This window comes from Eucyclogobius newberryi, unplaced genomic scaffold (genome assembly GCF_026437365.1).
Source record: "Eucyclogobius newberryi isolate DKJ021-1_F unplaced genomic scaffold, fEucNew1.0.hap1 SCAF_19, whole genome shotgun sequence".
In the NCBI taxonomy this organism is placed as follows: Eukaryota; Metazoa; Chordata; class Actinopteri; order Gobiiformes; family Gobiidae; genus Eucyclogobius; species Eucyclogobius newberryi.
In genome coordinates, this window is record NW_027315823.1 from 14343025 (window position 1) to 14361696 (window position 18672).

Sequence of the window (18672 nt, forward strand, 5' to 3'; positions counted from 1 at the left end):
AGTTCTACAAAGGGAACAGGTGAGCCTGTTTGAGTGAGCCCTTCTGATGCTGCAGTTTCTCTGTGTCTGAGCGGGTACTATAGTTTTCTCCATAGAACCAAAGCATGCACAATAATCCAAGTTTGGTCCAGATCTAGAGTTGGGTCCCAGGCACAGCACTGCAGTCACCCACCGCTCTTATAGAAACAATGAGTCAAATGAATGCACTGAGCTCAGAATAACTATACTGTGAATATTACAAACTTAATTATTTATTTATATAAATTAGTTTGCCCTGCAATTTAACAAGAGAAACGCCACATCCAAATGCCGTCCATTCTATTTTGTAAAAAACAAATGTCTTTATTACTTATTATTAAATTCTGGGCATTTTAAATGGCAATATTGATTTTTATCATATGTTATGAATGTGAAAAAAACATCACTAGAGATAAATGGGGCCGACATTTTTACGTTGTGGCGTATCGGCATAGACTGATATTTAGTTTGGGCCGACTAACTGCTCAAAGTAAAGATATTTAACATGGCACAAAATGCTCCCTAACGGCTTAGTAGTAAAACAAGGTTGTGGATGTATACTTGGGTCCGATCGATTCTAATCCGCCTATGGAGACCTGCCATAAAGTGGATTATGTGCCTCCTTTAAGTATAAATATTGCATTTTCATAATACACGGCACAGTGTACATTCAGTATATGGCCTTGGTCACCACATGCTGTGACAGTAAAGAATGCTGGCAGCAGACCTTTGTGATGGATGTAAACACTTTCTCGAGCACGGCGTTAGGTTGAGCTCTCCGTCCTACGCCTGCCTGTATGTGGAGCCTCCGGGCAAAGGTACTGGCAACAAATCTGGAACACAGGGCAACACAGGGCACGTTAGGGGCATCCTCGTGCGGGTTTACAGCAAATACACAACTTAACATGCAACCTTATCCCTCAAAAGAGTGCAAAAAACAACATGCACAAATCTGTTTATCTTAAAAAGCCCTTGCTGGTGTCAAAGATGTTACTAAGAAATTTGATGTAGTAAATAAAATTGGACCCTTGAAATTGTTAAAATTGGAGAAGATTACATTCGCACTGAATTTGAAAATGGACACATTTCTTGGACTTTGGACCAAATGGGACAAATATGTCGGAATCCACATTTAGAACTACTTATTCTGTTCATTCTGTTCTTATTCTGCCAACTCTCTGTGTCTTGTTTTATGTTCATTTGTGTCGTTTTGTATATTTAAAAAAAAAGAGAAAGAGAAAGAAAGAAAAAAGAAATGACTAAAATGGCCGTGGCATAGCTGTATGAACTTTAAAAACACAGGGGAGCACTTTCTGGAGACAGAGGCCGATCAGATATTACTATTTAGATTCTTAAGTTTAAAAACATTTGCTATCTCCCAAACGGAAAGTCAAAAGTTGAGACAGTAAATGTTAGAGATTGTAGGTTTACTTTCCTCCACATCCTGTAGAACCTTTACACTGGCCGTATGTTGAGCAAATATTTAGTGATTTCACCAATAACGCCCAAAAAGTCATGGACCTAAATTGTGTTATTTAACTAAATCCTTTTAAACTACTTGACATTGTAAACACAGAGCTGTTAAATGAAGTCTGGGTCAAAATGTCAGTCTCATTGAGGTATGCCAACTATGTCGTGGACCTAAGAGAAGTCCGAGGGAGCGACCGGGCCTCGTCCCGACTCACCCGTGGAGCGTGGGACAGCTTTACAACATGGTGCGACCTGGCTCTAACACAGAAAGAATGCTCAAGATGTGATTGAACAGACCCAAAACATGTATTAATGAGAATGCAGTTAACAGAGTGCTATTTAATGAATGTAAAAACAACACAGCTTCAATGGACCCGAAATTCTCCTAAGCAACTGTGAGGCGTAAAGACCAGGACTTTACATTTTATCACCGCAAGAGATATCAGAGGTCAGGAACAGGATTTTTTTTTATCAAACCTTAGGAACAGGACAAGGCAGGATTCCTCAAACACGCTTTAATCAATCAAAAAACAACTTTGATGAAGAAACACTGTTGTAATGAGGTTAAAAGCTGATTTAAGTAATAATATTTACTGACTTAACCATGTGCAATACCGTCATATTCATGTGCAATACTGAATTAACCATGTGCAATACCGTCATATTCATGTGCAATTACTGTCATACTCGCACGCAATTAATGTCATTCATGTCCATATAACTGATTGTTGAGTGTTTACTTTACCATTATTATTAGTATTATTTGTCAGCTATGCCAGCTAGCTTTATTATTATTATTATTATTATTATTATTATTATTATTATTATTATTATTATTATTATTATTATTATTATTATTATTATTATTATTATTATTATTATTTCATCTTTATTTTTCTGCCCTCCATTCCCTATTAAGAGATGAGAGGACCTGTTTACAGGGTTTTGTTAATAAGAGTTTTTGTTTATAAGAGTTCTTCTATTAGGAGTGTTTTTTAAACTTCCTATAAGTTATCTGTCCTTTCCCCCTGTATCTACTGCGTTGTAACATCAAAATTTCCCCATGTGTGGACATTAAAGGCATATCTTATCTTATATCTTATCTTAATATTTACTTAAGGATGTAACCAAGGAACTCGTAGTCTTTTCTGTGGATGTGGTTTTTTTACACTTGAATTAGACCCACAACGTTTTTGGACCAGAATGCTCCAAGAAATAAAATACGAAATCAAGCTAGGACTAAATGAAAACACACGCTGGAAGGACTATGTTTCTCTGTGGCCTGGGAACGCCTCGGGATCCCCCCTGGAGGAGCTGGAGGAAGTGTCAGGGGTCAGGGAAGTCTGAGAGTCCCTGCTCAGAGTCCCTGCTCAGACTGCTGCCTTGACGACCCGGCCCTGGATAAGCAGAAGATGATGAATGGATACTTCTGGGAAAGGTGCACTATGCAAACTTTCATGGAATATTCTCATCTTGCATCTTGCACCTGTTATGAAATATGTCTCAACGGAACTGGAGAAGTTGAATGCAATACTTTGGAATGTAATAAAGTAATAAAGTAATAACATCTCCGAAAGAAAGGTTACACAGTGCACACTTACATTTTTCTGCATATCTCCAGCAGTGAAGCGTGGAAGCTCCTCCGCTGTTGAAATGTCTTGTGTACAGCGTTTTCAGTGCTACAAAAAACACGCGCTAGTGTTTTTTTTATACGTATTATTTTTAACCCCTTGCTGTTCTCGCTTTCCCTGTTTTATAGACTCGATCAACAAACCTGCTCCGCCTCTTCTGCTGTTCTTATCCAGGTGCATTTGCAGAAGTGTCACTTTTATTAGCATAAAATCACAATCAAGTATTTTAATTTCACTGTTTGATTTGTCTTTGAGTTCACACACCAGATTAAATCAGGTGAATCCGAGTTGACCAAACCTACAAAATTGCTTCCGTGCAAAAACAAAAACAAAAAAGCAACTGAAAGAAAGTTTGACTACTTCAATAGATCCGTGTTGTTAAATGTTACACTATTGGAAGCCCATTTCTGAGTGCACTTTGAGCTAAAACGCTTTAACGAGAGACAGCGGCGGTACTCAGAGATTAGTGTCTGGTGAATGCCACTGTTTAAACTATAACAAGGATGCGTTTTATGTGGCTATAACAGGCTTGTTACAGCAGCCTGTTAAACTCAATCCAAGGCTAAAAGATAAGAGTTTTAAGCCACAGATTCAAATTTATGGAGGCAGGGGGAGGGCCATTCAGTCAGTCATTCCAGGTAATTATGCCCAGATTTGCATGCAACTGATCAGTATAAGCTGGACAATGTACACTTAAATGATGAACAGTAGGAAAGATAAACTGCAATCTAATCAAAAAAAGCTATTTTACTGGTCACAATTTGCAAAACAATGGGTCCTTATTTATTAAAAAATCTTCCAAAATACACAGGGTTATTGCGTAACTGTTTATATTTCAGTGTGGCTTCATATGGGTGTGATCCTTGATGTTAAAAATGTGCAATTAATAACAGATGTCACCAGACAAGTAATTACTATTAATCAATCTTGTTCACAGTACCGTACAATCATAAAAATTGTAATAAGATAAGATCCAAAATTGTCACACAAACTATACACCACAACCTGTACTATATCATCATTTTTTTATTTTGTATAAATAGCAATATTGATCTAGAATAGAAAGGGCTCCATTAACTTGTTCAAACCAGCAGAACTGATAAGCCCCGCCTCTTCATAGCAGTAGTATGACTTTTATGAATGGGCAAGCAGACATGGGGTGTTCATCTAAATATATACTATATTTAGTGGATAACATTTGCATGCAAAAGTGAAACACCCGTCTTACTGAGCTAAACTGCTCTACCTGTTTAAACGACTGGATGGACTGAATACTCTCACTTCACCAATCAAGTCATTACACAAATTATTAAAATACTGCCCCTATTTCTAACAAACTAATCTAATCATTACAAACATGAACAGAGCCTTACTTAGCTACAAAGTCTCTAAAAAGCTAGTTTTTAAGTCAGTTTGTTGAAACTTGGCGGTGCTAATGATGAGGAAAAACCCTTAACAAAATTAAACGCTCAAACTGATTTAGTGTAGTATGTCCCCTTTAAGGACGTAACCATGGCGCCCACAGTCTTTTCAGCTGAAGTGTTATTAATTGGACCCACGTTCTTAGAGCAGAATGCCCCACAAAATTAAATGCCAAATCAAGTTATGTCCAAATTAAACATAAAAAACATATTCCCACGTGTGTCTGTCTTATTTTTCAGTTCTCAACAGTTATAAATAAAATAAATACCAACACTGCATTCACTCTATTATATTGGCCCTAGAAGTTAACGTGCAGTGATGTCCAACACAAAGCCGCTGTTATTACTGAAAACAAAATATGGCAATGCAAAACATGTCCTTTTTGTCTGGCTGAACTCTAGCAGGCCTCGTCATAATCTCACACACATCTGAGTTTGTGGACAACACATGACATGGCATAGGCCTCGGCGTGAGCTCCCAGCAGCATCAAACTCATCGCCGACGGCCACAAAATCGTACGATCAAACAAGAAGCAAACGGTCTGAGCTGAGGCTGGACAGCGTCTGCTGAAACGCTTCCGAAATCCTGCCTCTCGAGACTCAACTACAAGTGGATTTGATTGATTTTAAGTGTAGATGAACATGATTAATTTATTCAGCAATTCATTTTGATACATAGATTACATGTGATGGGAAAGATACATTTATCAGGATATTAAAAGATTCAACAAGGGGTTAGTTCAAGTATCAAACAGCAGATAGTTTTATTTATTTTGACAGATCATCCTTATGCAGCAGAGGTAAAAAGGTACTTGAAGTTTGGAGGTGCCATCTTTTCCTGTCCTGTGATGCGACACGTTGCAGGACAAGAAAATATTAAAATGCTTTTTTTTTTTTGTTACTGTCATCACACACAGACACAACAAATTCACCAAAAATGTGCCAAGTTACAAAAATATCATACATGAACTCATATTTAAATTAAATAATGTTGTAACTGTTCCATAGTAAAGGGTATTTTAGGGTTTTATTTTAGGTAACAATTAGAATAATAATTCTCTCAGGAAATAAAGCCATCCCACTGCAGGACATCAAACTGGTGCAAGTTAAAACATTCAAGTTAGATTTTTCAACAAAAATATACATATAATAAATGATTTCTTTTGACCTGAAGCTTAAACACTGAAGCCCAGAGCTTGTCCTGGAGCAAAAATGTCAGATGCGCTTCTTCTGTTTTTTGTCTAACTGTCTTTGCATTGTATTTTGGAGGAAGAAAAACATTTTGTATAAAGTAATTTAAAAGGGAAACAAACAGTCAACACTAAAACTGACACATTACAATATTAGCCAGCCAGAGGTGTTGCTTGACAAAGTCCCAAACTAAATGGCAGCCGGTCTCTATGGTGACGTGAGAGTGGCAGCAGTGGCAGTCAGGAGACTGTTGGTACCCGAGCCCACTGACCGGAGCAGCGGGTTAATCCGAGTCTGAGATCTGATGGAGTCTAAGATGTCGCTTCTACTCCAGTGTGCACCGTTTAATCCTGTTACACTCCAGGTGCTGAACCCTCCAAACGTTACAGTCTAATGTCAAGTGCGCATCAATATTTGAAATGGGACAGTCTGGACTTCCTTTCTTACAATGTCTTAGTAGTCAAAATAAAGTTGAAATATGGCCACTGAAGATAGATCTTCCTTATTATCTGAAGTGTTTTAGAGTCTGTATTGTCTCGAAAATATTTATGATTTTCCCTTATTAAAAATAAATACTTCTTTAGTAATTTCGTGAAGATAAACAAATACAGACTTTTAATAATTGCCATTTGAGCACAAAGTAAGTCAGAATGTTTTCCTCCAAAGTCTGAAAATAATAAGGACAATGCACATTGAACATGAACAGCTGCATTGAAGAAATGTAAATTGTGTTACAGCTACAGAGCTAATTTACATGCCCAGCCCTTGGGCAGGTAACAAAACAAATACAACATACAAATAGGACGCAAGGAAAAACGCAAGGAAAAACACAAGGAAAAACACAAGGAAAAACACAAGGAAAAACACAAGGAAAAACGCAAGGAAACGTCTGACAGAGGAATGGTTAGTTTGGACTTCTCAGTCACAGTTCCTGTCGGGTTTATATGCATTTTTAAAATACCATTTAAAGTGGAGAAAGCCAGTGATAGAACATTTTGAATTTAAAAAATACGTTTACAATCCCCGGTGCAAAAATGTTCAACGATACAATGGCAGAGGCCTTTTATACAGCAACGGGCAGGGAGAGTTTAGTTAACACAAAGTTTATCGATTTAGGGCCAGTAAATACGATTTCATGTCATTCTTCTGAGCGTGATGAGCCGCTTTCATCATAATGAATATAGAATTGAAGACATAACAATTTGTCCAACCACCAGTTATACTTGTTTTTCTGGCGCACATGCAAACGTACTGCCCTACATAATGAAAACCGCAACGGGGAAAAATGGCTCTAAAAATGTTGATGTCATCCCAAAGTGTGAGTCACAATCATCACCAATTGGAACAGAGTGTTTTTTGAGGTTCAGAGAGGAGAGGACTTTCTAGACAGCTTCATTCATGCCTAAATACAACTCCAAGTGTGTTTAAGCTGAGGGAACAGCGTTATGCTCCTCCTGACCTCAGTCCGGACAAAGACTTCCAGGTTTCTAACTGTTCTCACAAATATACGTTTACGGGCATACGTTTCCTTGTCAGACACTTAACATAGCTGAAATGTTTAGCCTATTGTTAAGCCTTTGTGCAAATATGTCACATCCAATATTTACCCAAATTGTGCAGCCTCCGGCACAAACGCATTCACTTCTGCTCCGTGCAAACAAGAGGTTAGGCATTGTTTCAACCAAAGCAGTCATTACAACGCGGTTCTCAAACAGTTCAATCTCTGGTTTTTTTGCAGGTTGCATGGATATTTAGACTGTTAGTTTTGTTTGATTTATATTTTGTATACGTTTCAGTTGGTCGGGACAGTGCAAGATGATGCTAATTTTCATCCATTGTCCCGTTTGGATTTTACAGGAGGCGCATGGAATAGTTTCAGATAAAAAAAATAAGTGAAATTACAACAAAATCACATGTTTGGAAAAAGTTTTTTCATAACACCCTATCAAAGTGCACATTACTCACAAGTAAATGCTGACTGCTGCACAAACTGTGGTTGCCAGGAGATTCACCATTACAGTGCGTTTTTGACATTGTCGTCCCAATCGATTTCAGAACCCCTACAATGGACACAATAAATGGATACCTCTGGAACACTCCGGGCCGCAGCAAAAAAGGCACGGGAAAAAAAATGGTGGACACGAACTGACCCAAGAGCAAGAACTGGACTGATAAATGACAAATGGGAGAAAAAAAATGTAGACTTAAATTCAAAATGGAACTATTGGACAGACTTTGGACCTGACTTTTTTGTTTTAAATGTACCGTGTCGGCGTAATGCCTCATTCGTCCAGGAGTGTTCCATGGCATTTCATTTCTTTACATGTTCTTCTGTGCTAGTTGTGACTTGAGTATTTTATTTTCGTTCTCTTGTTCTTTGGTTTAAATTAAATGTTAAATATTTACAAATGTTTTTGGAAGATTTTTGACATTAACATCACTAAACTAAAAAAGAAAATATACAAGTAATAATTGGCATTGTGCTACTAAAGTATATTTATTTGCCAAGTACCTGAGTAAGGGTACTTGAAGTGCAAGACAAAGCTACATAGGACAAATACCAACAAATACAACCAGGTGCATCCGCTTCTTTTACTGATGTCCTTAGTTTCTTTAAATTTCCCACTAAGGCTTTTTTATTTACGAACATATTTTTACGTAAGTCAACAGAGTGCCTTGGTTTTTCTTGTCTTTGGGAATAGTCAACATATATTCTTTCACCAAATAGCCAACTGTTTTTTTCGACGCTACTTAAAACATGCTTATTTCCATCTCTTCTTATAAAGTCCAGTCTTAATTCTGAATCATTGTGACACTTACACTTAGTTCTGCTCTGTGATTTCCACCCTCCTTGTGTATAATGCATGCGGCCAGTCATCTGATATCTTCACCCATGAAACGGCGAGCGGCGCATGCTATGATAAAGTGCGATGCCTCCAGGCTGGATCCGCTCCAAGTGTGAGCGTTTGGCGAGAGCGTTTCTGCCCCGTCATCACATTATTGCCTCAGCGACTCGACAAAAGCTCGGGTTTAGCCTTTGTACCAACAACAATGTGCTTTATTACGGTCCGTGACAATATGTTAAATACAAAACAAATAAATAATGAATGAAAGTACGGGATGGGACAAGAATAGATTACACCTCTTCAGAAGCTGTAGACCCAAAAACAACCGCGCTACAATGGCTGAGACAAGTTATATCGATGAATGGCAATGGTCAACTAATGTAATTGACTACCGTATTTTCCGGACTATAAGTTGCATCTTTTTTCATAGTTTGGCCGGGACTTCTACTCCAGAGCGACTTATATGTGAAATTATTAGTTATTTTCAATCTGACAACCACTTAGAGCTCTAGGCTCTAAGCGACTCGGCACTTCCTCGCCCTCCTGAGTTTGTGGAGTTGTTTAGAAGTGACACAGAAGAAGAATTCAATGGATTTAGTGATTTGGGGTAATACTGATGCTTTGGTAAACTTGTTAGCATGTTCTTTATGCTATAGTTATCTGAATAACTGTTAATATGTTACGTTAACATACCAGACACTTACGACAGCTCGTTGTCTGTGCATCTACAGAGGTGCATCTACCTCTGTATCTACCTGCGTTGCACCAATGAAATTTCCCCATGTGGGACAATAAAGGAATATCTTATCTTATCTTATCTTATCATGTAGCTGAAGGTGTTAGCGTTAGCATACGTCATGTAGCTGAAGGTGTTAGCGTTAGCATACGTCATGTAGCTGAAGGTGTTAGCGTTAGCATACGAACACCTATTCCTTGGATTTTATCAAATAAATTCCCCCCAAAAATGTGACTTATATATGTTTTTTTCTTCTCTATTATGTGTGTTTGGCTGGTGCGAATTATAGTCCGGAAAATACGGTAATCAGGAATTGCCCCCAAATTATGTGTTTTTGTTGGAGATGAACTCTATGCAAAGTAAGCCATGACTACTTTGGTAAATGAAATGAGCCTATTGCGATCTGAACTACAACTTGACACGTCTCAGGGAGTAACATCAGCAGATTAATGAAGATGGCTCGCAGTTAAGCAGCCGAAACGTGTCAACAAGGGAATAATATCACCTAATTAATTGTCTTTAAAAAGAACATTAGAGCTTGGATCAAAGGCCAGACTAAACGGTTACCAAACTTATCGTTAGCTGCGGAACCTAGACGGCGTTACCATTAAATAAATCAAAAGTTGTGAGGCCAAAATTGTCGAATGAGCCGCACAATTTAGTCACAATAAATGATGTCAAAATGTTCTTGTTTCTTTCTTTGGCGAATCTCATGACTTGTCTCGTCTTACGGGAATCGTGTCTCCTTCGTCTCACCACAAGGGGTTGACAATAATGCCAATCAAACGATAGTCGAACATCTCTGACCGACTGCAGGAGGTGGTCATAGTTGTGGTACATTGTCTTCAGAAAATCCAGACAGAATAGATCACCAGAGTCTAATTTTAGAAACTTCTATTTCTTCAGTCAAACCAGCATTTGTTTGTTTGTTTGATCGTTTTTGTTTGTTTGTTGCCATACCGTGACATGTTTCCACGTCAAAACCCTTCATAGTAACACCACGTGACCTTTCTGAAGACAACTGTAGACAAGCAGTCGAAACATGACAAGGCACAAACACTGTAATAAAACTATCTATAGTAAAACGAGACCAAATATTAGCATATTGTTTGGACGATAAGTCGCACCTTTTTTCATAGTTTTGGCCGGGGTGCGACTTATATGTGATATTATTTGTTATTTTCACACTTGCAACCGCATTTCATACTCCAGTGCAACTTATATGTGTTTTTTTTTCTTCTCTGTTATGTATTTTTTTGGCTGGTGCGACTTGCGATCCGGAAATTACGGGTAAGTCCATTTTTCCAAGTAAGTGAGAGTCAAAAAAACAATACAAGTTCAAAATATTGTGATTCTTTATATTGTGATTCTGTTTGAATACCAGACTGCTGGATGATATAATTCAAACATCATCCAGTCATTAATAGGCGGGACATGTCTTTCTGCCCTAATAATATGGTTTATAAACGTTTATATCACTTCAGTATCAGTATGTTTTGCTTGCGTTGTATTAGCAACTAAATCATATCACACCCAATTCAACTGATTTAATGACTTGTGTAAAGTTAAGAGCCTGAACTAGAGCAACTGAACTAATACAAATCTTTCATAATATTAGCTTATTTAAATGAGTGATACTGTATCTAGTCAAAATATTATCACAAAAGAGCATGTACAAAGCCTTTTTTCATTAAAGACAAATTTGATCACCAAATTAAAATGTAATTCAAAGTACGTCAGGTTAAGATAAGATAAGATAAGCCTTTATTTGTCACACAATGGGGAAATTCCAGTGTTGAAACACAAAGTAGATACAGATGTAAACAACAAAGAACAGATAACTACACGTTTCAGTACTAATTTTCTATTTTTCCCCAGTTTGACAGTTTTGGACTTGTTTATAACAGTACAGCAGATGTTACATAGATAGAGATAATTCCATAACTGTTACCTAGCAACCATATTGTAAACAATAGCCAAAATCCACATACCGATAAATTACACACTAGTATGACGAGTAATAATATATAACAACACCTTTATATTGTTTAATGATTGCTTAAACTGTTAACCGTAACAGACCCAGTATACAACTAGCAGACTGAAAAAAAAAAAAAAAAAATCAGCATTTCGTTTAAAAGATGCCAAATTCTTTGATTTTTCAAATATTCTGCAGACTCAGCGACCGGACTTTTATAAAGCGCCATGTAGGATAATTTTATGGCGCTGGTGAACCTATCTTTCATCCCATGGGACAACTATCGCATTGCGCAACGCACAAGTGTCTTCATTATCGGTCCACCAGATGCTTCTGTATAACACAGGGCAGGGTTGTTGTTGTTGTTGTTGTTGTTGTTGTTGTTGTTGTTGTTGTTGTTGTTGTTGTTGTTGTTGTTGTTGTTGTTGTTGTTGTTGTTGTTGTTGTTGTTGTTGTTGTTGTTGTTGTTGTTGTTGTTGTTGTTGTTGTTGTTGTTGTTGTTGTTGTTGTTGTTGTTGTTGTTGTTGTTGTTGTTGTTGTTGTTGTTGCTGTTGCTGTTGCTGCTGCTGCTGCTGCTGCTGCTGCTGCTGCTGCTGCTGCTGCTGCTGCTGCTGCTGCTGCTGCTGCTGCTGCTGCTGCTGCTGCTGTTGCTGTTGTTGTTGTTGTTGTTGTTGTTGTTGTTGTTGTTGTTGTTGTTGTTGTTGTTGTTGTTGTTGTTGTTGTTGTTGTTGTTGTTGTTGTTGTTGTTGTTGTTGTTGTTGTTGTTGTTGTTGTTGTTGTTGTTGTTGTTGTTGTTGTTGTTGTTGTTGTTGCTGTTGCTGTTGCTGTTGCTGTTGCTGTTGCTGTTGCTGTTGCTGTTGCTGTTGCTGCTGTTGCTGCTGTTGCTGCTGCTGCTGCTGCTGCTGCTGCTGCTGCTGCTGCTGCTGCTGCTGCTGCTGCTGCTGCTGCTGCTGCTGCTGCTGCTGTTGTTGTGCGGCTGGTATCTAAGCGTTACATTGCCGCCAGACTTTATTCTTCAGACTTTATTCTTGAGACGTTGTTGTCGTTGTATTCTTTAGAAGTTCTTCTTCCATTACTTTGGTGTTTCAAAGCCCATGAGTTCAAAGCAAATCTGTCCTAATCCTAACTACATGTCTTCACCTGGCTCGGAGAGACGGGAGATGGCGGAGGAGAGTGGATCGGTGGTCGAAGACGTTCTGGACGGCGTGGAGGAACAGCCTTTTCTGGCTGCACATGCCCGGGAACGTAAAAAGTCCCTTAGCTCGTCCGAGGGACTTTTTGCACAGGATAGTGCATCCTTTAAGGAGTGGACTTCAGTGGCATTGTCAAAGAGCCTAACTGTAGCTGTGGGAGTGATCAAGAGTGCGAGTGTCCTTAGAGATGGCTCGCTGCTGGTCGTGTGCAAGGACGCGGCTCAGCAACGGAAGGCGATTGGAACTAAACGTCTGGGTGGAAAGGACATTCTTGTGTCTGATGCTGAAAGAAACACGGTCAGAGGAGTTATCGTAGGCGTCCCTACGGCGACGTCTGTGGATGAAGTTAAGGAGAATTTGACTGGAGCTACGGTGGTGGACGCTAGGCGGTTGAAGGTGACCCGGTCTGGGGTAAGATGTGACAGCTTGTCGGTAATGGTGACACTTGAAGGGAGGTGCCTGCCTAGTAAGGTGTTCATTGGGTTCATGTGCCATGACGTTAGGCCATATGTTCCCATTGGGTTCATGTGCCATGACGTTAGGCCATATGTTCCACCGCCCCTGCGTTGCTTTAAGTGCCAGCGCTTTGGGCATATTGCAGCGGTCTGTAGAGGGAGGCAAAGATGTGGTAAATGTGCAGGAGATCACGAGTATGGGAAGTGTGACGTGGGAGCAAAACTGAAGTGCTGTAACTGTGGGGAAGAACATAGCTCTGCCTACGGGGGATGCAGGTTTAGCAAAAGAGCTGCTGAGGTGCATAAAATAAAGGTCTCTCAAGGTATATCCTATGCAGATGCAGTCAAGAAAGTTTCAAGTAACGAGTTTAGAGTAAATACAGAGAGAGGAGCCAGCGCTGCTCCCAGCCAGGGCGAAATGAGAAAGGCCAGCGTGGCTCCCAAGAAGTGTGAAGGTTTCAAGAGTGGAGGTCCCAAGTGTGCAGGTTCCAGAATTAATGAGAATACCCTGGTTGTGGATAGAGAGGATTTTGTACTCTTTATGGTGGATGTTGTAAACTGTGCTGCTCAGACTCAAAGCAGAACTGAAAGGATCAGGATCATTGCTAAAGCTGCAGGGAGATTCCTTGGAACAAAGGATCTTGATTGGGCAGATATAGAAAACAGGCTAAAGGCGCTAAATGGGAGTCGGAGTGATGGGGGTCTGCTTTTGGGGAGTCAGAGTGATCAGAGTGACGAGATGGGGGTGGAGGTGGTCTCCTGTCCTCGTCCAGTCTCGTAGACGCACGGCTACCAAGCAGCGACATCAGTGGAAATATTAAAGCCTATAGAATGAAGCCTAAAGAATAAAGCTGTACGGTGGGAGCACCGAACGTCAAAGAAGGAGAGGAAGATGAAGAAGAGTATCCCTGGAATAAAGCCGGTTGTTGTTGTTGTTGTTGTTGTTGTTGTTGCTGCTGTCCCACGGCGGCCGGGATCCAACCGTTGTCAGCGCCACTGTACTGACCATCGCTCATGTTGTTCTGCATCATGGTGTGGCTTCATTTAAATTTGACTTACACATTGCATTCTGGGAGGGAAACACGCCCAGCAGCATCATCACAACAAACGGCGCCCGTGTCCCCCGCATGTTCCCCCCCGCTCGTCTTCGCTACCAAAATAAAGGATAACGGCGTACAAAAGCATAGTAGAAGCATAGCATAGTAAAACTATGATAATTATTTAACACAGGTTTTATGCCACCAAACCAAGTCATAATTAGAGAAAACATGAGAACCAGTCATATGCATTTTAATGGCAAACAATCTCTCGACTTGCTCCACATGTTTTGTCACTCGACTCGATACAAGTTGTGGTGGGCATGTCCCGACGATGTCCCACGAGTTTGCCTCCCCTCAGGCAAGTTCCAAGTTCTGGACCGGAACGAGATCTCGTTTTGTGGGGCAAGAGAAGACACGAGCTCCTGGGTTTTGTGTTCACTACCGGCGCATCAGGCGAAACGTTACAAATTCACTTTATAAGCAAATTTAAAAATCAGGCTTCATACAAAGATTAATATGAGCCATTTTATACTTTTTCTGGTACTTGGAGTTGAACTATAACATAAGTAGATCAACAGTGGATATTTTGTTCATTGTAAAACACAATAGATCCTGGTCAAAACGTGATGAGCCCCGCCTCTTTCGCCGTTACGATGAAAGAGGATTGTCATTTACTTATTTACTTACTGTCATGTTTTATTTTTGAAAAGTGCCTACGTGACATTTTTAAACCCTACAGGTTTCCCTCCAGTCTTCTTTTTTAATTGAACGCAACAATGTACGGGGATGTGGGCGGGGATAGGGGAAACAGGAATTTTCTGAGTACTCACAGAGAGATAGATGGAGGGACAGATAGAGAGATCGATAGAGAGCTATAGATAGACAGATATAGGTCGATATAGAGAGATACAGATAGAGAGATACAGATAGAGAGATAGATAGATCGATATAGATAGAGAGATAGAGAGATATAGAAAAATAGAGAGAGCGAGAGAGAGATCGATAGAGATATAGATTAGATATATAGATATAGAGATACAGATAAATAGATAGATAGATAGATAGAGAAAGAAAGAGAGAGAGAGAGACCGCCACCTACTGTAGTTATGTTATATGTTATATGTATTCAAAGTATGAGTTTTACGCTATACCGTAAATAGGGGAGGAGAGAAAGAGAGAGAAAGAGAAAGAAAGAGAGAGAGAGCCTCAAACATGAATGAATCAAAATACGACTCTGAATCAATCACGTGACAAGGTGGAAAGCGCATAAAAGTTGAGTTTGCGCGATATGTCCCCTTTAAAAGCACGTTGTTGGATGGAAGTTGGCGGATGGGAAGCAGGAAGGAGTGAGCAGTAGTGAGTCAAGTTTGAATTGAATAAGATCTGCGGATGAAGAACCCCCATTGTGGCACATCACTCCGCGCTGGAGAGTGGAGGAGAAACAGGGGGAAGTAAATAAACTCAACGCACCTTTCGAACAGTATCCTGACGCCGAAGAGGCCCAGAGCTAACGGTAAAGCTGTAAACAAATGTGCGGGTCTTGGGTACTCCACCCCGGGCGCCTGCTCCGACAGATCCGCCCAGGTGACGTTGTGCGGCAGCCAGAACCTCTCACTCCAGAACCAGGCTGAAAGAGCAGCCATGTTTCCAGGAGAAAGTCTTTAGAAGCAGCGGTCCAACGGAAAGTGCCCGAGTCCCAAGAGGTAACGGAGAAAGGCAGAAGAAGAGCTGCGCCCTGACCGTGATGAGAAGTGCCACAGTTCAGCGCTCCAGCGTCAAGCGCCGGTCAGGCGCGCGGGCGGCGGCTTTTCCGCTTTTCACAATAAGACACAGCACACGTTATCAGGGAACTAGCGCTCATTTAAACGATATTATGACGTGACGTGTTATGGTGCAATAATGTACCGGTGACATCTGACATCTGGAAGAGGCCGTATTTGAACTGGGATTTATAGATGGTCTGACATTTATAGGGTGAGGGGGGTGATATGTCTGACAGTGACAGTAGGCTCTTCCAAAATTATAATAACAAATATTTCACAGAATATACTTTACATTAGAGATGTTTTGTTTTCATGGCCGATGCAGACACCCTGTTTGAAATAGAATCCAGAGCTCTGCCGATATTTGACAGATATTTTGACTTAAATATAAGATTGGAAATGACTTAATTATTGTCTATACTTTTCACAGCTCTGCTCATAATAAAAGTAAAATAAGGGAAAATAATATAAGAAACATACATAAACCTTCTGAATGGTTTTCAGAATAATGAGAAGTTGGGACCAATGTCAAAGCAATTAATAATTTAAAACAAAATATTTTATCTTTTGAATTGGCTAGAAAAAAGGAAGCTGAAACCGGCTGAAGTTTACCCCAGTCCTGGCTCAACTTAATTTACCCTGCACCTGAGTTAAGTTGAGCCAAAGGAGTTTTTTATTTATTTTTTACGTCAATTTTGATAAAAGTATGTATCTCAGAACACTTTTTATTTGTGAAACATCCTAAAATGCTAAATTTGTCCCCAATCTTCCCTTCCTGCACATGCTTTCATAAACTAAAATGACATTCGAGGCACATTTTAGCACATTTTGGATTGCACTGGATCTATCCATTTGTGCAAAAACTATCAAGCGGCGCGCGCGTTTCCCTGCCAACCGCTCATCCTCCTTTTTACTTTGGCGTAACCGCATCCTCCTTGCAAATGTCGTGGACTTGACACTTTTCGGGAAGCGAGAGGACCATGGCTGAGGACTGGGATTGAGGAAGTGAGACATGTCCGGCCTTTGCACGCAATATAAGAGCGCAATCCCCTCGGTCTGGCGCAGGAGGAGGAAGAAGCTCGTTTGCGGTGTTTTTATCTCCGCTTTGCTGTTGCTAAGTTATGTGCTCTAGTGTTGATTAAAGTTTGATAAGCCTGTGCATGCGCCTGTGATCGGTGTGATGGCGCGCACACGTGGCCACTGAGGGTATTACAACTACAAAAGGCTCAAATGTAAAGTCTATAATATAATCCATGAGTCTACTAAACTAAATATCAGGTACACGTTTGAATATATATATATATAAACTATTTCTGATTTACATAAATAATACACACATTATTTATCTAGAACCTGTCAGTCACCATATTTTCAACCTTTATTTTGTTGTTATTTAAAAAAAATCTCACTGTAAAGTAGAAATAATCTACTACTGCTGCTAAAATAATCATTAGTTGCTTACCACACAACATTCATTGGTAAAATAAGTAAATTAACTTAGTCAAATCAACTCTAATCAAGATCATATTTCTCAATTCATGTCAACGTTTTTGCAGTGTACTTAAGTCCAGTGACTAAATATAGTTTGCCATTTGCCCCTTCCCTGCCTGTATTATTAGAGATCTCATAGTCCAGTTGGCTCGATAAGTATGCAGAAGTCTTAAGGCGGTTGAGTAGTTTGCACTCTCGCCCCACAGCAAGAAGGTTGTGGGTTCGACTCTTGTGTGAAGTTTGCATGTTTCTCCCCGTCATTGGCATTGAAAAACGGAGGTAATAAAGTGAACCTAAACCTTGTTCTATGCTAAAATATGACATTATTTAAACACGTCGGAAAGGATTTGGTAGAAAATAGAATTTCAATGTTACAAGTAGAAGTGGGAGAGAAAAATATCGCAATTGTTTTGGAGATAAACTGAATTAGAATATCAGATAAATTGTCTGCATTGAAAAATAGTAAAAATGCAATCACAATTGACAAAAATAACCTTAGGACTCAACTTGCAAATAGACAAATTAAAAAAACAATTGATGCAATTATTCTGACTGCACTTAATATGCTCTAAATCTTCTTTCTCTTTTTCTCTTCATCTCTTTTTTTATGCCACTGCCTTATTTTCTATTTTATTCCTTTTTCTTACATGTTCTCCCTGTTCCTTACGTTCTTTGTGAGGGGGTTTGTGTGTTTTTTTCTTATTTTTTTGTCTTTCGTTGTTGTCTATTCTAATAAACAATAAAAATGGGTGCAAAAAGTGACAGACCATTTATTTATAATCTTCCTAATGAGGGTATGAAGCAATATTTCTGCACTTTTGCGGTTCATTTTATGGTCCATTTATTTACTATTATATACTTGAACCTCTACATTTACAGGCTTTGTTTTTCAACAAGTATCATCTGAATATTGTTATCAAAATAATCCCAAAAATATCAAGATATTCAGCCCTAATCACGACTACATTCCCTCATCTAAAATACACCTGGAGTCGGGTTTCAATTACACTTTGAACAATCCCGTCTTGAAAGCTAAAGTGTTTAGTTGTCACGTGACCCGTCCATGTTTTGCCAGTGTTTTTCTTTTTAAATCCCAAACACTTTCACTAGATTCTGATCATTTCACTGCACAAATCACCTTCATCTCTTCCTCGTAACAGCTATGAAACAGTCATTAGCCTTATGTCACGGGCTTCACACTCACCTCTGTCCACACACAATTTATAGGACAAGAAATTCCAATTAATTCCAGAAAAAAATTCCAAAACATAGGACATACAATTTGAGTCAATATGTAAATAGAAAAATCTGAAAAAATGTTTGCGTTTTAGATGATTACGACAATTGCGTGCATGAGAGCTGCAACGGGCGGTCGTTCTTCCCAAAGGTCAGCGCGGACACTGTAGGAAATGGTAAAGGTGAAGAGTTTAGAATGTCGG

At 39.5% G+C, this 18672-nt stretch overlaps 1 protein-coding gene across 3 annotated transcripts in view; it reads right to left on the bottom strand.

The window, feature by feature from the left end:
- The window catches only part of cers5 (ceramide synthase 5), a 37215-nt gene extending 21502 nt beyond the window's left edge, over positions 1–15713 (bottom strand). For all 3 annotated transcript variants that reach the window (XM_072451803.1, XM_072451805.1, XM_072451804.1), the window contains exons 1-2: positions 15450–15713; positions 746–851 (exon numbers count right to left, since the gene is read on the bottom strand). In XM_072451803.1, the coding sequence (XP_072307904.1) occupies positions 746–851; positions 15450–15622 (279 nt within the window). In that variant the 5' untranslated portion in view covers positions 15623–15713. The remainder of the gene's footprint in view (positions 1–745; positions 852–15449) is intronic.
- Between the last annotated feature and the right edge of the window lie 2959 nt (positions 15714–18672).